General features: G+C 38.7%; 1 protein-coding gene across 2 annotated transcripts in view; it reads right to left on the minus strand.

Moving 5' to 3' along the window:
• Positions 1-10,310: 10,310 nt before the first annotated feature.
• Positions 10,311-22,903, minus strand: part of olfm1b (olfactomedin 1b) — a 66,887-nt gene continuing 54,294 nt past the window's right edge. For both annotated transcript variants that reach the window (XM_007232917.4, XM_007232916.4), the window contains exon 6: positions 10,311-17,313. In XM_007232917.4, coding sequence (XP_007232979.1) covers positions 16,639-17,313 — 675 coding nt within the window. In that variant the 3' untranslated portion in view covers positions 10,311-16,638. The remainder of the gene's footprint in view (positions 17,314-22,903) is intronic.

The following is a 22,903-nucleotide window of genomic DNA, read 5'->3' on the forward strand; positions in this document are numbered from 1 at the left end:
CAGAAGAGCTAGCGCTGTGGTTAGCAGCTAATGCTAATGCTGCTGCAGGAGTGCTAGCCGGGGTTAGCAGTAGGGTACAGGTCAATAATACGCACTTCTGGACAGCCAAAAAACTAGCTCTTAGCGCAATTAGCAGCTAATGCTAATACTGCTGGAGAACTAAACAGAAACTCCTGTATAACTCCTCTATGACTTCAGCAGAGTGGCTTTACTGCTACTTACAACCTGACTGGTAAAATTAATATACAAGGCATACCGAATTATAAGGTGCACTGACGATTTTTGGGAAAATTAAAGGATTTTAAGTGCGCCTAGTGTGAAAAATATAATAGAAAATCATTAAAAAGTTACTTTATTTCAGTAATTCGGTTCAAAATGTGAAACTCATATATTATATAGATGTACTAAACACAGAGTGATCTATTTTAAGCGTTTATTTAGTTTATTATTGATGATTTTGGCTTACAGCTACTGAAAACCCAAAAACCAGTGTCTCAGACAATTTTAATATTAAATAAAGACCAACTGGTACTTTTGGCAGCCAAGTCCTGCTCAAAAATAAAATCTGCATCTCCATAAAAGCTGTCAGCAGAGGGAAGCATGAAGTGCTGTAAGATTTTCTGGGAAAACTCTGCACTGAATTTAGACTTGATAAAACACAGTGAATCAACACCAACAGATGACATGTCTCTCCAAACCATCACTGATCATCAGAAAATTTCACATTTCATTTGGAAATCAAGTGATCAGAGTTTGGAGAAAGAGTCCAGAGACACACAGTCCAAGCTGCTTGAGGTCTAGTGTGAAGTTTCCACAATCAGTAATGGTCCAAATTCAGTAGTGATGATAAAAATATTTGATGTCTGCTCTGATTGTACAGTCATATGAAAAAGTTTGGGCACCCCTATTAATTTTAATCATTTTTAGTTCTAAATATTTGGGTGTTTGCAACAGCCATTTCAGTTTGATATATCACACCTCAGGCGACTCTGTTTGTGGCGTGCTTGGAGAAATGGCTTTTTTCGCATCACTCTCCCGTACAGCTTCTCCTTGTACAAAGTGCGCTGTATTGTTGACCGATGCACAGTGACACCATCTGCAGCAAGATGATGCTGCAGCTCTTTGGAGGTGGTCTGTGGATTGTCCTTGACTGTTCTCACCGTTCTTTTTCTCTGCCTTTCTGATATTTTTCTTGGCCTGACACTTCTGGGCTTAACAAGAACTGTCCCTGTGCTCTTCCATTTCCTTACTATGTTCCTCACAGTGGAAAATGACAGGTTAAATCTCTGAAACAACGTTTTGTATCCTTCCCCTGAACAACTATGTTGAACAATCTTTGTTTTTAGATCATTTGAGAGTTGTTTTGATGAGCCCATGATGCCGCTCTTCAGAGGAGATTCAAATAGGAGAACAACTTGCAATTGGCCACCTTAAATACCTTTTCTCATGACTGGATACACCTGGCTATGAAGTTCAAAGCTCAATGAGGTTACCAAACCAATTTTATGCTTCAGTAAGTCAGTAAAAAGTAGTTAGCAGTATGCAAATCAATAAAATGATAAGGGTGCCCATACTTTTGCACCGGTTAAATTTTGGTTTAATGCATATTGCACATTTTCTGTTAGTACAATAAACCTCATTTCAATCCTGAAATATTACTGTGTCCATCAGTTATTAGATATATCAAACTGAAATGGCTGTTGCAAACACCCAAATATTTAGAACTAAAAATGATTAAGATTAATAAGGGTCACCTGCTGGTATTCATATTATTAGCAAGTATAAAATAATCAAATTATAATGATTTAACAGTCTAAAATAGTCATTGAGTTAAGACACTTTTGTAGGTAAAAGTGTCTCCTTCGTCATTAAACTGCTTTTGATGCCTCTGACATAATGTGTGTGTGTGTGTGTGTGTGTGTGTGTGTGTGTGCGTAGATTGAGAGTTTTATAGTAATTTAGATAAAATCCTGCCCCACTCTATTAGAACAGCAGATTATGTGTTCAACCCACTTTAGTCTGCAATTCTCTTCCCCTCTCTCTCTCTCTCTCTCTCTCTCTCTCTCTCTCTCTCTCTCTCTCTCTCTCTCTCTTTCACTCTCTCTCACACACACACACACCCACTCTCACCACACACAGCTATGACTACTGGGGTTTGAGGCGGAGGTGAGGGAATAGCGTGTCTCCAGATTTGCTAACACTCTGTTCTGTCTGTTTTTAAAAATGTTCCAGAAATCAAGTACTACAATATGTTGTTCTATAAAGGCTTTCTAATTTTCCGCAATGTTCTAGAACAAGGGCTTCAAACGTAAAGTCTGCCTTTTGACTTTTTTTTATCTAAAAATTTGTTTTATCAAGTAAACTTCCATTAGAAAAAGAAAAAAAAAAAAAACAGAACGACTGCACGGTATTGAAGAGAGAATGGAGGGGACCCAACAACCACATTCCCACAGTAAGAGCCCATGAGCCATTGTGACCCAATAGTCCGAAAGCATATAAAGACACAAATGAATGAACTCAAACTTTCCCTATTTTGGTCCAAATTCCCTCTTCCACATCCAAACAAACTCACATGAACATAATCAACTGTCACGAATGAGGATGGAGGGATGGACGTAAGTGCACAATATATTTTATTTAAACAAACTAGATTATAAAAACAGAAAACAAAACACGGGTAACGCAATAACTCAAAAAAACAAGATAAGGATATAAATCTAACTAAGACAAAGACTAGAAAAACTGAGGAAACATGAAACTCTAAATATAACTCTAAACATAAAATAACCTGAGAACACAAAGATTACAACCTGAACAAACTTGGAACACTTACATACAGAGGACAAGGATACAAAAGACTCAACACTGAACGCTCAAACAGAGGGGCTTAAATACAGGAGGAGAGTGAGGAACACCTGGGCTTGGATAACGAGGGGGCAGGGTTACAAACAAGACACAGGTGAGAACACTAATAGTTAGGGCGGGACTAGGGCGGGGCTAGGGCGGAAACAGGTACAAAAACACAACACAAGCACATGGCAGGGAACACATGACAGGTAAACAGAGGGGCAGGAGCACAAGAGACCAAATGAGGGAGACAGACATGGGCTAAACTGTGACATCAACGGACCATTGGGGCTCTAGTTGCTCAATTTTAAAGTTATTAAGTCCATTTTAGCCTTCTTCTTGCCACAAGCATCTCTCTCGAGAAAAGGCTGAGGCATGTTTTTTATACCAATCCCACCTAGCTGCTCAATCAGTCCAATGCGAACCAGCTGGGACAGACAGGGGCTGCACGTCTTGGCGTTGGTCTGACCCACCGTTCCCCCGCCTCCACACTTCACAGAGCATTAGAGATGGGTTGTGGCTGGGTATTCCAGCATGACAATGACCTGAAAGACATAGTCAGTGCAACTAAGGAGTGGCTCTGTAAGAAGCATTTCAAGGTTCTGGAGTGGCATAGCCAGTCTTCATACCTGAACCCAATATAAAATCTTTGGATGGAGCTGAAACCTGAATGATCTAGAGAAAATTTGGATAGAAGGGTGGGACAAAATCCCTGCTGCAGGCTGTACAAACTTGACCAAAAAACTCGCAACAAAGATTTCTGTACCAAATATTAAGTTCTGTTTTTTTTCTTCTATTGTATCAAATATGTACTTTATCCAATAAAATGCAATAAAATATAATTATTTAAAAATAATACAATAGGATTTTCTAGATTTATTTTTAGATTTTGTCTCTCACAGTTAAAGTGTACCAAGGATACATATTCCAGACCTCTCTGTTCTTTTTAGGTGGCAAAACCTGCAAATTCAGCAGTGTATCAAACACATATTTTCCCCACTGTATAGCATTACTAGCTTGTTAATGTAGTTAAACATTAAGGACCCTATTTTAGCAATCTATGGCGCATTGTGTCGTATCGTAAGGACGCGAAAAAAACCACCATTCTCGGCTTACCGCAGTAGGAGCATTGAAGATGGGTCGTGGCTGAGTCTTCCAGCATGACAATGACCTATAATACACAGCTAGTGCAACTAAGGAAGGGCTCCATAAGGACTGGGCCTATTTAGTATCCAGACCTGAACCCAAAAGAACATCTTTGGATGAAGCTGAAACCTGAAAGATCTAGAGAAGGTTTGGATTAATGTTTAACGGGAAGGGGTGTACATGTGCTGGGCTTGCAGCGCACATGGTGCACCTTTAGGAATGGACTCTGAAGATTGACTGTTGTCTAGGTTTATTTCTGTCAGTGGAGCACCTCTGTTTTCTGCCGCCAAAATAGCTATCTTAACAGCGCGGGCACAAGGTGTGAAAAAACACTGTTGGCGGATTGTAAGATGGCAAAGAGCATTGTGTACGATAGGGCCCTAACTATGTTAACTATGTAATTTCTAGTAGGGTTCACATCTACATCTGCAGTGTAGTCAGTTGAGCTTCTCAGTTCTTGTGGGAGATTTGGGACCAGTCTTCCACAGATGACCTTGACATCACCCAGTCTCTCCAATGAATCATTTTTGCATTATGCTATAAATTAATTTACATTGTTTGGTCAGATCCAAAACCGAACACCACTGACAATGATGGATTCACAGTAAATTCATTCAATTCACATGCATTTAGGTCACAACCCATCAGCACAATCTCATTATTCCCATCAGTGCTGAAGTGTTAATCAATAATTCACTGGGCAGTACGACGTTGAGTGATCCCAGGCTTTGACCGCTGATCACCAGTGAGATCTGCTCTGTTTTAGTGCCTAGTCTGCAGCTCCACTGAACGGATTACATCAGGTGATTTGATGATGGAGGTGAAGGCCAGGTACCTGAATGTGTTTGGGGAATGCCTGGAGCACAGAATAATCCTTAGAAATCCCAGTTATTGCCAGGCAGTAAACAGGCATGGTGTTATGTTTATTACTGGACTGTCCAGCATGCCAGCCTTTACGTTTCTTACTATGTGAGCAACCTATTGGTTCCTTAAATCCAGTCCAACAAACTACATGCTAGACGATGCAACAGTAGGTGGTGTGATACACTTAACCCTTAATGGCAAAACTAAGAAATACAATACTAATTAAAAGTGTGGACACCTTACACTTGGTGTTTTTTCATTATTTTACAATTCAGCACGGTAGATCAATACTAAGGAATGTTTCTAAAATGTTTCAGGAAGGTTAACCTGTATTATTAGAGAAACAGTGCTTCAGAAACGTTCTGAAACATGTGGTGTAAGAATATTAGGTTTCTCAACTAAAGTTTGCAGCTAGTTGAATACTAACATTTGAGAAATATTAAAAATTACTCAACAAAAAATACAAACAAGTGATATTGCATCAGTGTTCCTAGAATGTTTAAAATGTTAAATAATGTTAAATTCTTAGAACATTCAGAAAACTTAACAGAGCAAACGTTTTAAAGGTCTTCTTCCCCTAAAATCCACTTTTTCTTGTTTTTTTGTAAAACAAAAACAGCATGGCAGTTTGCTCCTTTGTTATTTGTGCAAATATCACATAAGTGTTATAGGCTTTGCCCAGTAATTCAGAGCTAATGAACAAATGGTTAGAATTTGTCTATGGAACACCACCAACAAAGAACAATTGAAATAGTGATTGCTTAGGTTTACATAGGATCTCTGGTGGATTTGGCGTTTTACAGAGACTCTAAAACTAGGTCGGTGGCTGAACTGCACTTAGCAGTGCTGCATTACACATGTTGTAAAGTAACATATGACATTTCAAAGACGGTTATTAGTGTAAAAATGTCTTTATATCGAAATGTTACTGTTACTGATGTCGCAGAGCTGTTAGCCAATCAGAGGCGATATTTTTGCATGTGTAAATATTAATTAACAAGAGCCGAAATCCTATCGTTTCTCCCAATACACTCCTCCACCGGACTAAAGCAGCGTTATACAGGATCACCAGAGCAATTTTTCACAAAAAAAAAACTGCTCACATGGCATTCATTCATTCTAGAGACCACAACTAGACCTTTTAAAATGAATGTAAAGACGATGGAATGAGACCTTTAAGAAGGTTAATAACCGTAAACATCAAAATTTTTAGCTCCAGTCAGAATGTCTGTTTTAACCTTGGTCAGGAAACCTCTGACTCTCATTGATTGCTAAAGCTGCTGATGTTGTACCTACAGCACAGATAAACGAATTTCTCTCAGAGGTTTTCTCCGGGGATGAGGCTCATCATAGTGCAGAATGCTTGAGGGCGTTTGCTTTGTTGATTTTATCACTTTTACAGCCTCTATTTAATGTCACTTAGCACGGCAGCCGTACAGTGATGGATGATCTTCAAATAAATTGAACAAGAGCTCTTCTTCTCTTCTCTGTCCACAACTATGTAAAGATAGATGACAAAAGACTTGCCATTAATCAAACTCTGAAACTGAACACGTTCAACTTTTTTTCAAACTCCAACCACCAGCTTCCACTGTTCTATCACCTTCAATCAGAAAAACTCAAAGACTAGTTTAGAAAAGTGGATGTATACACTTCTGCATGTAATCAGGCGTGCAACACATGACTAAAGATAGAGTAAGGTAAAGCATTTACCACTCCTAATGTTGCTTTTCCTTCTTACTACATTCACAAGATCTTTTGACACCAAGGATGAAGTGTTTGTTTGGTATTATTTTGTTTCCATTTTCCTTTTCCACACATTCTTTATAAATGTGAACAGGTCAGGACTACAGCCATGCCTTTGTGATACGTGATAGGCCAAAAATATGCCTATCACCCAGTCTAAAGGGTGTTTGGACAACCCAAATAAAATTGCTGGATCTCAGAAAGCTACAGGAGAATGGAGGTGGACTATTGAAGAAAGGTTAGTACTCTTTAATATGTTTTACTACACCCAAAGTCAGTTTCGCACTGGAGTTCTCTTTTAAATGAGCTGCTGGCATACCTTCACAGTGTGAACACGCAGGTCAGTATCCACTTCTGAGACACACAAAGTGGCGCAATGTTAGGGTGCTTTCATACCTGCCTCGTTTGGTCCGGACTCTGACTTTTCAGTTTGGTCCGAACCAAAGTAGCAGGTGTGAAAGGGGCCGCGAACCACGGTCCGGACCAAAGAACCAGATTTTGGTCCGACCAAGAGAGGTGGTCTCGGTCCGGATCTTCTGAACCATGGTCCGGTTCGCCTGCAGTGTGAAAACGCTTTTCTGGATGGTTCGAACTTTCGGACCAATTACAGGAAGCTGAGCGTTCTTCAACAGCGGCAGCAGAAAGAAAAATAGCCAGAAAAGCAGGAAAAATGAGCCGTGGATACAGTTGCGTCAGGACAAGCACGTTCGTTTGGCGAATTTGAGCTAACCTAGAGAATTTGACCTAACCTGTGCCTGAAGTTGCTGCTGGTATAAAAACCACAATAGCAGCACTACTATAGAGACGAAATTAATCTGTTCATTCATTTTATCTTTATCCTGGAAAGGCTTCCCGCTGAATAAACCACCCGCTGAATTGTCAACACGCCAACGTCAGACACATGTCCTTCTAAAACCAATCAGCGTCAAGTTAAGGGAAACGCATCGATACGTAAGTGATGATGAAAGGATGTAGGAGTATCACACAAAGGTCTTTGGTGCGCTCCCTAAACTGCAGTGTGAAAACAAAAATAAGCGGACCAAATATATTCAATGTAACAAACACATGAACCTTGGTTCAGACCACGGTCCAGACTTTCAGGTGTGAAAGCACCCTTAATATATCAACGCGCCAAAGTCAGAGTGCACCTGCCTCTTAAAGGAAATGGCAAGTGATACACACTGATTGGTTTATTTTACGTTATGCCCAAAACACAGCCATAATTAACTAAGAGTATTAGTACATGCCTTTCGTGCTTTTCAAGCCGCACAATGTGTTTTTATTATTTTTTTGTGCCCTCACGATACCAAAGACACACGACGGCCTAAATCCAGCGGCATGATACACAATTAACTGGTATGCTATAGATTGCTAAAATAGCACCCAAGTTGTTGTTGTGTCATTTTTATTACATTAGAATTTTCACCTTAAAATAATTACAGTCTTGTTCCCGCAGTAAGAATGAGACATGAATGAGCTGCTCACTGAATTTATCTGATTCATTGTTGAATTTTGCATCGATATTCAGAAATGCTCATCATTTTTTTTTGGTTTTTACACTATTTCTTGCCCTCAATTCGCCCCCATGCGTTACAGACCTAAAATTAAGTAAGTAAATGTTCATAAAAGACCAACATATTTGTTTCTCATTGGTTTGATATAGAAATGTTCTAAATGTATTCATGCAGAAATTTAAGCAGAAGTCTGATCATTGGGAGTTGGTTCCATATTTTTGGAAAGAAGCTCTGGATAAATATCTGTTATAAGAGCAGCTATATGAATAAATGTTTTCTGAATTGATACTAAACGATTGCACAAGTGGCACTTAAGCACAAAGCTTAGTTTCAAATGAAATCATAAGGGAGCTTTTTTGCTTTGGGCTGAAACATGTTCTTGTATTTTAGACAGAAAGCTTGTTTTATTATGCATTGTGTTGTGACTGTTTAGCCCTGCAGGCACGACATTAGGTTACATTATATAAGCATTGTGCTCTCCAGACACTTCTTTCTTACTTTAGTGAACGTTTCAGATGGTAGTGAGGGTTCATTTACAGTATATACTGCAGTACACTGAGCTGAAGTGCAGGGTTTATAACCTACAGGTTAGAGTCTGTACTGAGGAGTGGAACATCTGTCTCATAGCCTGTAGTAACTCAGAGTCAGAGATTGAATCATGGGACGGGTACGTGTTTAAGGCCCAATTTCCCCAAAACAAAGCGCCTCGCTCTGCTGTTACATGATGAAACTCTCTAAGAAAACGTGCAACAAAAGATATTGAGCCATTCATTCAAAGAGCTACTTTTAGGTCACTGAAGAAATAATAGCTTAATTAATCATGGGGGTGTTTTGCACGTTATGTGAAATAAACCAATCAGTGTGTCACTTGCCATTCCCTTTAAGAGCCAGGATTGCTATTTTGATGGTGCAGCACTTCTGCTCTTCTCAGCAAAGGAAACTGACCTGCAAGTTTACGCTGTGAAGGTATGTAAGCAGTTAATTTACGAGAACAACAATGTAATTTTATTTAGTATATTTTTAGTATAGTTGATGTTAAGTTGGGTTTTTGCTGCTGCTGCATACAAGGTGCATCACTCACATCGATATAAAAACAACATCAAATCCTGAGTGATGGAAGTGCGAAGATCCAAAAAGAGTGCCAAAGGTCTGTTTCTAATTTCAGACGTTATGCCACATTAAGCCATGCAGATACATGGCTTTTGTGATGTGTGGACAGGCAAATCCAATCTGATCACTTATACCAGCAAATAACAGTGTGGACAGTCAGTGTTTATATGGTCATGAAAAACCTGGAAAAGTCATGGAATTTAAAAATAGCAATTTCCAGGCCTGGATAAGTTTTGGAAAAATAAAAAAACACCCAGAAAGTTTTGGAAAAGTCATGGAAATTTGGTCTACAAATCTTTGCGTTTCCATTTATCTATAGAGAAAAGCTATATTGAGCGAATAAATACGTCAGCTCAGAGTTAATTCAGTAATTTAAGCCTTACACAATGGAGCTCTCAGGATCTGATTGTGTGTCAGATTTATTTTGGGCCTACGTTAATCAATTTTAATTAGTTTGAGTTGATTTTTGGTTTTATTGTCCATGTCTGCACTGATGTTTTAACAATGATCATGAAAATTATGGTCATGGAAAAGTCATGAAAATATCATGGAAATGTATTGGTTAAAATTGTATGAACTCTGACAGTCATTTCAGCAGATCTGATTTGACATAAGCAACAAACCCCATTTACCTCTAATGTGAACACAGCCTAATAGACATGTGGTTTAATGGGCAAATGATGAGTAAGCCCCACCAGGACCAAAACTGTCCACCCCGGGTCCTATAGAATGTAGACCCTAGCAAAACACCACTGAATTATGGGTAGTGTTGTTCACATTCCTCATATGGAGTGTCAGCCATTTACGGTATTTGATTGACAATCACAAAAGCCATCTAAACATACAATATTCAGACCACCTTGGTTTAAAAAGTTTTGGGTTCATTTGGCTTGTTCACATTTGCACAATTAACCATGAGGACCCTAATCTGGATTTGAAAAGCTGAAGCTCTGAAATGGTGTGGAAAAAATAGTGTGAAAACGCTCTAAATTTCACTTTTGTGTTGAATGCATATTTAAAGAATATAACATACAGTACCTTCATTCTTCCAGTGAAACTGAAATCACGACACAGTTCATTACATCAGCACACAGAACCCCTGTTTATTGGTACGAATCAAAGACTATCTCAATGCAGGAAGAGCACACATCCAGCCAAGCACAGAAAGAGCGAGAGACTTCAAGCAGACAGTACAAAAACATTCTAGAAACGTAAAAAAAAAAAAAACTGGGTTAAAGTTAAGTTAAAGTGGGATAAATTGAAGAGATAGAAAGATCAGAAGTGGATAATATGGCTAACAATGACTAAATGGTAATGTTCCAGTTCCAGCATAGTTCTAGCCTTGCCTTCAAGAGTCCACAATGACTGTTTTAGGCACTGTTACCACATAATCCAATCATTTAGCCTTACCTTTCTGTTTTTGACCTTTCAAATTGACATTTTTATTTACACTCCAAAAAGAGGGTTGTGAGAATCACTGGCAAGATGGAGACACAAGCAACCAAAGAAACCCATGATTTAATGTGTAGTTTCAATGTTTTTACAGGCATATAGTAGTTTGTCTCAGTAGCTATCTAACTTTTACATTCCAGCTTAAATGGTGCAATAGTTGGAAGAAGCTGCAGCATTTAAGGTGGAACAGAGGAATAAAATAAAATAAAAGCAAATTTCAGCTCCCCATCATAGAGGAAATATATATATATGAAAAAAAAAGAATCAGTATTTGATTTTGCTATTTATAGGTATATAAACTAAGGACAACATTTCTCCCAAATTCCAAATAAAACTATTGTCAAAATCAATATTTGGTGGAATAACCCTGTTATTTAATCACAGTTTTCATGCATCTTGGCATGTTCTCCTCCACCAGTCTTACACACTGCTTTTGGATAACTTTATGCCTGCACTCCTGGTACAAAAACTCAAGCAGTGCAGCTAGGTTTGTTGGCTTGTGATCATCCATCCTTCTCTTGATTATGGACCACTCGGCACCCAAAACTCATCATTTTTAAGTGGTCTCTTATTTTTTTTTCATAGCTGTATACTGCATATTTGGCAACCAAAATGATTTAGTGGACTATATAGCAGTATCGGCCAAAGTAATAGGTGTTTGGCCAAAACAATAATAAGAATATCCTTTATACCATACAATGAAAAATGTATTGTCTTGTTATAAGTCATGTTGTGGTGTTTTCTCTAATGTTAGGATTTGAGAATCACGAATGAGAATCAGCAGATCCTACATCATGGATTCACCCACTCTGCTCCTGGAGAACTAGTGTCCTGCAGGTTTAACCTTTATTCTAAATCTAACACACCCCATTAAACTGAACAAATAGTACTTCTGCAGGCAGTAATAATTATACGGATAAGGTAAGATTGATTAATTTCTTGATTGAATGATTGATAGATTAGTGGTTGGAGCTGAAATCTGTGGTTAGTTAGCTTTCTAGGAATAAGGTTGGAGATCCAATAGCCCAATACAGCCTTGGGCTTAAAATGTGGAGGATAAGGAAGCGTCCAAAACCAGAGTGCCTAGAGAACCACTGGTTACTTGGGTTGCTGTAGGTTGAAAGTTACTTTGACAGCCTAAAGAAGACAAGGCCCATCACAATATCTGGATGTTACATAGAAACGGTCATTTACCACTAGTCACATGTACTGTATACATAGCATTATGTACCGGGACAAAATAAATGCAGGGGAATTTCACCAAAAAACAACATCAGATTTAATTTCCATCTCTCCTTACATGGTGAGAGCTGCTTTGGACAAGGCGGCTCTATTTTGAGCGTGATAAACCTCAAATTTGTTGAGTGTCGATTGGATGCTGAAGGGTTTATGTTGGATGATGGATTACACTAATGCCCTTCTGCTTGTGTAGACACAGTTGTTCATTGCTGTCCACTGCATAATCTGCGTCACTTCTGGTGTCCAGAAAGCTACAGCCCAAGAGCCTTCCTACGTTAGCCACAGTTATAGGAGCAAGACTTTCTTTTTTAGAGGACTGAAAATACCTTATGATTAAAGGGTATGCATATTGGGGAAAAAGCAAGCAGATTAGTGGTATTCTATGACCAAGATTGAGAACCAATGACTTAGTGTATTTTTCCTAGTATTGAAATAATTAATAAACACAATTTATGGGCACGTATTGATGTTTATATAGTGTTGGGTCTTTATTTTCATATATATATATATATATATTTGTTGAGCTTGATTTCCTTTTTAATTTGAACATATAATCGTTTGTTTTAGCCCCAAAGAAACACAACCATTTTACAGAATGTTAGGCCTAATAAGTGGCAAACAACAAACTGACTGGCAGCAATATTCAGAGTGATCTATTTTAAGCATTAAATTATTTTATAGTTGATGATTATGGCTTACAGCTAATAAAAAAAATCAGTGTCTCAGAAAATTGGAATATTAAATGAAAGCAATTGGTACTTTTGGCAGTGTGGAAAGTGTGCCAAGTTCTGCTGGAAAATGAAATCCGCATCTGTATAAAAGTATGCAAGATTTTCCAGTAAAAACACTGCACTAATTTTGGACTTGATTTAACACAGTGGACCAACACCAGCAGATGACCTGTCTCTCCAAACCATCACTGATCATCAGTAAATTTTGCATTTCAGTTGGAAACCAAGGGAGCAGAGTCTGGAGGAAGAGTGGAGAGACACGCAGTCCAAACTGCTTGAGGTCTAGAGTAAAGTTTCCACAATCAGTGATGGTTTTTTAAAGATATTCCAATTTTTATTTTTTTTAGATGCACCTGTATTATATTGCTTTCATTTGCGATAAATTTATGACATGTGGCGTCAAAAATCAATATTTTTGTTGAAACATTGATGCTCCCCAAGAACCCCTCCAAAGTTTACTTGACTAAAATTACTGCTTCATTACTCCACTTCATGGCGTGAAGAATATCGATTGTCAAATTTGGTTTCGGTTGCCTGAAACTGACAGCGATAATTACATAATTCCAAGACAACCAAGTGTTCAAGCTAGCAGATCAATGGTACTCCGTAACTAGGATTGAGAACCACTGGCTTAGTGTATTTGTCCTAGTGTTGAAATGAACAGGAAACAAAATTTATGGTCATATATCAACATCTATAGAGGGTTGGTTCTTTGGTCATGGTGATAGATCGCCGCTGAGCCCATTTTCCTTTAATTTGAATGCTTTTTTGCAGTTTCCCCAAAGAATCACAACCATATCGTAGAATTTTTTGCCACTCAGTCCGACTAAAGGGGCGTAAAACATCCAATAAAAACAAGACATCAATGCATACCCTCTATAAGTCTTCATTCTTTGTAGGCTAATGCCAGTGTATTCCGGAACACTGAAGATTCTATGAAATCAATTTACATTAATGGAAACTGTCGGATGTTCTGCACTAATAATGGACATATACATATGAAGCATAGCAGTGAAATTTCCCTTAACAATCACTGAGAACAAATCAGAAAAAGAGAAATCAACATTTTTACCCCACCTAGACTTTCCCCCCATATATAAATACACTATACGTCCAAACGTTTGAGAACACCCCTTCTACCCTTCTAATAAATGCATTTAAAACGTGTCCAAATGCACAAAGTTAGCTTGTCTAGTCCTTGTAGAGAAGTCTTGGTACAGTGGCTTTTAATCAAATATATATCTAAAAAAAAGTTTGACGTGCAAAAGTATTCAAGCCCTACTCTGAAACCCCTAAAATAAAATCCAGTTTAATCAATTGCCTTCAGAAGCTGTGTGTAATTTAGTCTTAGTATGAATACACTTTTTCTCTGAAGGCCTCAGTGGTTTGTTAGAGACACACTAGGTAAAAGAAAGCTGGACAGAGTTGATAGAGCTAAATACAGGGAAATCCTGGAAGAAAATCTTTTTGAAGCTGCAAAAGACTTGAGACTGAGACAGAGATTGACCTTCCATCAAGACAATGACCCTAAACATACAGCCAGAGCTACAGTGGAAAGGTTTAGATCAAAGTATATTCATGTGTTAGAATGGCTCAGTCAAGGTTCTGACCTAAATCCCATTGAGAATCTGTGGCAAGACATGAAAAATGCTGTTCACAGACGCTCGCCATTCAGCCTGGCTGAACTTGAGCTCTAAAATCTTTGAATCAGTTTCTAAAAAAATAACTACATGTGCAAAACTGGAAGAGACAAACCCCCAAAAGACTTGTAGCTGTAATTGCAGTGGCTCTACTTAGTATTGCTATAGGGGCAGGGTTTTACTGTCCATGTCTGCACTGATGTTTTAAAAAACGTATGGTCAGGAAATTTTGCCTTCAAGGCATGGAAAAGTCATGTGAAAATCAGAATCAGAAATGTATTGGTTAAGAAAATGTATATGAATCCTGTAAGGGGGCTGAATATTTTTGCACATCACACTTTTCAAACAGTGAAAGAACTCTGGAATTCTGGAGGAATTCTTCTCAGGAATGGTGTTGCTTTATCTAGCTTCTGGGAGGAGTTGGGAAGTTGACCAACTCCTGACCTCATTAATGTTATTATTACTCAATGGAATCAGTTGGAAAACATTGGCAAAAACTCCACAAAAGTTACCTCAACAAAAGTAGTATTAAAGAGTGGGTGTCCCAATACTATATGGTCCATATAGTGTATCTAAAAAGCTACCCCCCACCCCTCCCCCACACCGTTTAAGGGATCATACAGGTATAAACATTCCTACAAGCACATCTTTTGTGTGGAAAACCCGTTCATGCAAAATGAACAGCATCTCACAGCTAGTCACGAACACGGAAAAAAAATAAACCACAGTAAGGTTCCACCTGAACCGCCTCGCTCGCTATACAGCGTGGGTTGTCAGTTACACTGGCTACCAGCAGTCATACTGCTTGTAGCAATGCTAATGCTAAGTAGCACACACTGGATGTCTACTTAGAAACACTAGCCAGCTTGTAAGCAAGTTTGTTTGTAGGATTTTTGTCTTTTTTTTTGTCAGTTAATGCCTCATAGCACTCTTTGGTCCGACACAGGGTGCTACATTGCTTATTTTATATATATACAGGGGTTGGACAATGAAACTGAAACACCTGGTTTTAGACCACAATAATTTATTGTCCCAACGGACAGTTCTGCTGGAAACAGGAGAGTTGAGGAGCACCCGAACATCCCTTTCAGACAGCTTTCTCTTGCGTCCACAGTTAATCCTGTTGGATGTGGTTCGTCCTTCTTGGTGGTATGCTGACGTTACCCTGGATACAGTGGCTCTTGATACATCACAAAGACTTGCTGTCTTGGTCACAGATGCACCAGCAAGACGTGCACCAACAATTTGTCCTCTTTTAAACCTCTTATAACACCCATAATGTTGTGTGCATTGCAATATTTTGAACAAAACTGTGCTCTTACCCTGCTAATTGAACCTTCACACTCTGCTCTTACTGGTGCAATGTGCAATTAATGAAGATTGGCCACCAGGCTGCTCCAATTTAGCCATGAAACCTCCCACACTAAAATGACAGGTGTTTCAGTTTCATTGTACAACCCCTGTATATAGACACTGTTGGGGTTTCTTTAATGGCAGGTTCAAGTAAAATCTCGATAGAAACCTCTGAACAACAGCAGAACGTTCAACAGTCAGTGCCCTCAGGCTATCGCTAATTCTTAGATTTTGTATTTCTATATATTTTAGTACTCTGCATACTTTATTCGGACTTTATAGTTCCAACCGCCCAAGTCACAGCCACTACAGACATTCGCCAAGTCGAGTATTGCCCATGTAAACCTGGTTGAGACTGCGAGGGTCAAGCCATGAGTTCGGTTTTGAAAGGGTTGGACAAGGCATTGGTTACCGCTTGTCTGGGATAGGCTAGGCTGTGATTTTTTTTTTTTTTTAGGTCAAGTGGGAATCTTTTGTACGTAGCACCTAGTGTTTCTGTCCAAAGTCGCTCATTGCAAGGAGGGGCTACACATGTTGGCAATACAAGTCTGTACTCAAGTAATCAACATGTCCAACAGGTCCATAGTCCAGCCCCTTTCCTTGATGATTTGGCAGACGCAGAGACTCAGCGTCTAGACGGAATCATCCCTTGAAAAATTGGCATGTTATAAAAACAATGAAAGGCATGACGTTTTTTTTGGCATTTTGTTGGTTCTTAGTTTTGTTGTCTCATATATTTTATGGCTCTCTGAACGATCATAATCATTGTGAAACTCTTCTTAGTGCATTCTCTTTGATTTGTATTATCTTTTGATTCATCCATTGGTTATCCTTAAGTCTTGCCTTTATGTTAAACATGATCTCTTTCTTTTTAAAACTCTCTGGAATCTCTAGAAAATTCCATGGATCCCATTCATCTAGGTCATCTTGTTTGTCACAGCCATTGTCAAGTCACGTCTTCATAGTCTTCGAGGTTTCCTGAAATTCTCGGTAGGTTTACAGTTCCTCAGAGCGGATAAGGTGGAAGAGGGTGACGTTGTAGAGAACCTGATGACCGTTGTTCCAGGCATAAAGAGCACGATCCCGAGGATTGTAATCCAACATGGAGATGTGCGAGTACTTATTCTGCAGAGCAATGTCTATATACTCATAAGTTGAAGAGTTGGTATGGTAGGCGTAGTAGACCTTTGTCCCACCGGAATAGCCGTTGGTCACGTAGAGCGTCCCGCAGATCATGAAGGACTCGCCGGCGCTGCGCTTCGGGTGGTTGGTCGTCCAACTCTTGATGATCTGCAAGTTGATCGGGTTGAGCTTGCTGATGACGATGTTGCCCGCGTTCTGATTGGTGGCGTAGACCGCCCAGAGACCACCCTCGTCGACCATTAGGTCGATGTCGGAGTGGCCCCCCCAGGCGTAGTGGTACGCATTGCTGAACCCGGCGCTGTCCAGCCTCTGGGTCTTGCTGATGGTGGAGGTCTTGAAGTCGAACTTGATGATGACGTGGCTCTGGAACTTGTTGAAGTAGATGGAGCCGTTGTAGACCACCTGGCCTGTTCCGGACCATGGGTGCGGCAGGCGGTGGGAAGTGAAGTTATCCGACATCATGAAGTCCACCATCGAACGGTACTCCCGCACGAAGCGGTTGTTGTGGTATCCGTCCATGTACCACACCTAAAAGAGAGGGATAGACAAAAAATTTGACTTTCACCAATAGAAAGAGCAAGTTCAGGTTCATATAACTTCAGTTTTTCCAAGAATTGCAGGAATTGCCAACCGTCCTTCTGGAGATCTAGTTTCTTGCAGGTTTCTCTTTCTTTACAAGCCAAATCTAATGTATCTTATTCAAAAAAATGGCTTCTGTATGTAGTATGTTGGGCAGAAGTCACCTGGAACTCCCTTGACACCTCTTTGCAAGAAAGTCAATAAGCCAGGTTCCCTAATCATTATTAATCAATTATTTTAATATAGATATTCTATTTATTTAGATATGCTTTTACATGAACTAGGAATACAAAGTATAATTGGCAAGTCCTATTGCAGGGTGTCCACTATATACCAGGGAGGAAAGAGCCTATAAGCTGCAGGTTTACAATTTTTTTTTTAAAGCTTTACTCACATCAATTAATCAGTTCACTGCCCTTACAGTCACAAAGTGTCTGTTTTCGGACTGAAAGATACAATCTGTACAGAGCCAACTAAGGAATTGACGTTAGTTTAGGAGCACTGCTGAGGTAAATGTATGCCTAAATTTTGCACGGCTGAGGTTGCTATCTTGCAAAATGTTGCTAGTTGGCTAAATATTTCAGCACTGCTGCAATAAATTAATCATTAGAATAGCACTAATACTGTAAATTGTTAACTACGACTGAGGCAGCTTAATATCTCTCTATAAATGCATGAATAAAACTGCACTACTGAGATAAATTGTGTATTGTGGTTTGTTGCTTTTCTTTTCTGGGATATAAAAAATGTTAAGTGTTTCTAAATATTTTTTAATTTTAAAGTGCTCCAAGTGGTCCAGCAGTTTAAAGTGCTGGTTTGAATCCCAGTCATACAGCTTGCCGTCAGCTGCCGGAGGCCTGAGAGAGCACAGGTGGTCTTGCTCTCTCTGGGTGGATAGATGATGCTCTTTCTCCTCATCACTCCAAAGGGTGATGTCGATCAGCAGGAGACGCCTGTGAGCTGATGTATGGGAACCGAGTCGCTGCACTTTCCTCTAATTGCGCTGTGATGCTACTCGTTAATGCTACATCAGCAGCAGTTTGAAAAGAGGCGGTGGCTGGGTCCACATGTATCGGAGGAGGCATGTGCTATTCTTTACCCTCCTTGTGATATATATAGCTGATTATCAGCTGAATGGGTCTAATAATGGGTCTAGCTAAATTTAGAGAAATTGGGAAACAACTGAAATATAATTATTAAAAAAAAAAGATATTTTGAGAATGAGACATGGAAAATAGCTAAAATACAGCTTCAGATCTACCGCTACATCAGTTTTGTAGATTTAGGATCTTTTCTTAAAAACTTTAAGAAGATTAAAGCTAAAAGTCAGATTTGCTTTGAAACATATTTACCAAGTAAAAACAGATCAATCCAGCAGTGTTTAATTGGACACCCTTCTCTATGTTTTTTTAATGAAAAATCTTTATTAAAAATTAATAATAACAAAAAATCCACAGCCACAATCATGATACAAAATCCAATCTACAATTATCAAGACTCAATCAAATATACCACAACCACATTTTTTACACAAACTTTTTCAGGGTTAAAGGGATAGGGAGTTCCACAGCGTGGGATTTTTAAATAATACATTTAATTTATTATTCAACAGATCTAATATTTATGACCACCTTCAGTCCAATGTTTTCCAACATTTTTCAGACGTCTTTAGACTGATAACAGTCCATTAAAAAGTCATCTAAAGTCTCTTCTTCTGGACACTGCATAGTTTTGACAAAACAACTCCAACAGACAACAGCTCTAACAGGAAGTCTCCTAACAGCAACCAACCAAGAATTATCTCTTACTTTTTCAGTGAGATTTGCACTTAAAATATTATTTATATAATTCTATTTTATTTTCATCACTATTTTTATCACTCATTTTTTCACCTCACTGTTGAGCTTCATGCGCTTACAGCCGCACTCGACTAGATTTTTATTCTGGAAATGAAATCCCAGCTGCGGTGGAGCTCGATTAAATCTGACCGCCTCGGGGACGGTGCCGCTCCCGCTGCGGGAGGGGCCTGGCGGTGGGCCACTTCGCCATGAGCACCCGGAACCCTGGGAGGATAATTCCAGATCATTCCGGATAAAAACCAAGCTTTCTGTGGAGAATCCCAGCAGGCCCAATCTCCTGCCTCTCAGAGGGAGAGAGGGGGAGGACAGGAAATGTAATAGAGAGAGAGAGAGAGAATAGAGAATAGAGGAAGAAAGAGGAGTGAAGAGGGAAGGAATAAAGACGATAAGAGAGGGGGAAGGAAAAACAAACGGCTTTGGGAAGCTTTCTCCTGGCTGGCTCTCTCTTTTCGCCCACCTCAGGAAGGAACTTAAACCCCACCGGACTCAAACGCTCAAACCTCACACGACTCATTATCCCACCTTTACAGATATGAACATTCATAAGCAGTTACAAGGTGAGAAGTTCAGAAGCCACTCCCCTGTATATGGCAGCGGTGCCATTGTTTCATGGAAAACTACAGGAATGACAACTGTACAATTATTTAGTCCATTGAGTTCAACAACTATGCAAAATTATGTCATGTCCAGAAATCTTTTGTATTATGCATTATTAATAAGCCCATTATTTGGGCCCTACTGGCTCCGTAATAGTGATCAGTGTATGCACTGCAAAAAAAAAAAAAAATCAAGAATTCTCATTTTTATTGTGAGAAAATGTTGACTCAAAATAAGCATTAAAAAGGCACCAGGCAAGTTGTTCTGATTCTTATGTCCAAATGTAAGCAAAAAAAAAACAGTGATTTCTGCTTGATTTAGGCATATTTCACTCAAAAACTTACTATCATACTAAGAAAAAAATTATAAACATTATAAAAATATAATTAATAAATTCTCCTCCACCAGTCTTACACACTGCTTTTGGATAACTTTATGCCTGCACTCCTGGTGCAAAAAAAATGTAAGCAGTTCAGTTTGGTTTGATGGCTTGTGATCATCCATCTTCCTCTTAATTATATTCTAGAGGTTTTCAATTTGATAACATAAAAGAAATGCTGTATATGATGATATGATTTGATTAATGCCAATTTTCTCTAAATTGTCCACCCTCTCGCGCAGGTGTATGCAGGCATGACATGAAATAAAAACTGTAAATAAAAAGTAATTAAACCTGGATAATAGTGAAGTCTGAAGTCTCAATATGTAGAATAATAGGTTTCTGTTAAGTATTTTTAGAGCCAAAACTAACAGAATTCAGACCCGTATGTGTGTACAGATGCTCATCAGCCTGTTTAATGATTGGCCCCGGTTGTGGATCTGCACTTTATGATGTGATTGCATTTCTATTTTACTATATGCAAATTCTATAGATATTAATGGTGCACTGGTTTCAGCGTGTCTGAGGGCTGTAACGCGTCGTTTGGGTGAGGGGTTTGACGTAATTAATGAGTAGTGTTTTTTACGAGTGTGGTTTTAATGTGGTGTGAACACAGTAAAGCTCTCTCTCTTTGACACAGTATACTAAAGTGTCATAAAGTGCTTCCTGTTGGCAGTTCTGCGCACACTAACGAAGCGCTCGTTTGGCCGCGCATATCAAACGTGCAGATTTACCCTGCTCATTTGCATTTTAACGAGCACGGGGAGATGGCACTCGGCCCCGAGGAGCCGCTCCGGGTTCTGCCCTGCAGTAGTGCTGAACTGGGAGCAGTGTTTCACACCTGCTGGTGAGGTGGAACAGAGACGACCTGATCCCAGATCAGCCGTCTTTAAATCTGAGATAAACACGAACGACTTCACAGTAGCCTCTGTGTAAAAACCACACTTTAAAGTTTCTGCTCATAAAGCTGAGCTTCCCTGTCTCATTACTGGAGTCCCCAAGTTCTGCACCACTTTCTATGTGCTGAGGACATTTCAGGACAGTATGAATAGGGGTGAGCTTTCTTAGACAGTGTGAATGAGTGAAGAAACAAGAACACTGTAGGACAATATGAATGAGGCATTATCATTCTAGAATGCATGAATGGGGAAAAATTCTAGAATTTTGTGACTAAGAAATGAACATTCTAGAATTTTGAATGAGAAAACAGAACTTTGTGATTGGGGAAATAACAGTCTAAAACTTTTGAATGGGAACATTATAAAAATACATTTTACAATATTTGAATTTGAGGAAACATTCTCAAACTTTGTGATTAAGGTGTGAATGTTCTAGGACAGTTTGGATTGAAACATATTCTAGAAGTTGTTACTGAGGAATTAACATTCTAGAACTTTGTGCCCAAGGTTTAAATTCTAGCACATTTTCAATGGGAAAAAATCTAGAACCTTGTGACGGATTAATGAAAAATTTTGGAATGTTTGAATTTTGAATTGAACATTCTGGAACTTTGTGATAAAGTGTGCATGTTCTGTGTGAATGGGAAAACATTCTAGAATGTTGTTACTGAGAATTTAGCATTCTAGAATATATGAATGGGAAATATAGAACTTTGACACAGAGGAATTAACAATCTAGAACTTGTAAAAGAGAAAACATAGACATTTGTGACTGAGGTTTGAACATTCTAGGACATTTTCAAAGGAAAACAATTCTAGAACCTTGTGACTAATATAAATTTGGAATATTTGAATTTGTAGACACGTTCAGAAACGTTGTAATTTAGGTTTGAACGTTCTAGGACAGTAGAAATTAACGTCTAGAAATTTTGAATGGAAACATTCTACACAGCAAAAAGGCAAGTGTTAAATGAACTCCCACAGAGTTGATTTGAACTCTTTTTCAGGGTTTATATAGGTCCACACTCTTTGGAGTTAAATCAACACTTTCAAAATAGTTAAACATTTAACACCTTGCCAGAGTTCCTTTTTAACTCATATTAGTATTTCTTTAACTTCCTAAATTGTTACACTAACACTGGAAAGAGTAAAAAAATAAATAAATAAAAAGAAGATTAGTCAGTTGATATGGCGTTTTATTATTTAATTATTATTCAGGACAGGTTAGCCTATAACTTTTCATTGTATTTCTTAATGCATTACCAACACTTTATCACAATTTACTGTACAAAGGATGGTAACTTGCTCTTATAGCCTACAATATATTAGCTAGAAACAACCATTAAACAAAATATATCACAATACCCAATGGGATTTTACACTGATGGTAAGTTAGGATCTGGAGGACACACCCATTATGCAAATAACGTGTTTGACTGGGCGGAGTTTAATTAAATCTCTTTGGAGTTGGGCAGTATTTATTGGGTTTAGTGGGATTAACACTGAAATATTCAACTCTGTCAAATAACTCCAACACTGAACATTTAAATCTGAAAGAGTTAAAAAATTACACTTTGAGAATGAAATCAATTCTCAGCTGTTTAGCTCTGAAATTTCAACTCTCCTGTTTTTGCTGTGTAGAAGTTTGTGAGTGAGACTTGAACATTCTAGAAGTTTGTGAGTGAGACCTGAACATTCTGGAACTTTTGAACAAGGAAACATTATAGAACTTCTAGAATGTTTAATGGACAATGATTGAATATTCTAGAATATTTGATTTGTGACTGAGGATTGAACCTTTTAGG

This window comes from Astyanax mexicanus, chromosome 17 (assembly GCF_023375975.1).
Source record: "Astyanax mexicanus isolate ESR-SI-001 chromosome 17, AstMex3_surface, whole genome shotgun sequence".
Classification (NCBI taxonomy): Eukaryota; Metazoa; Chordata; class Actinopteri; order Characiformes; family Acestrorhamphidae; genus Astyanax; species Astyanax mexicanus.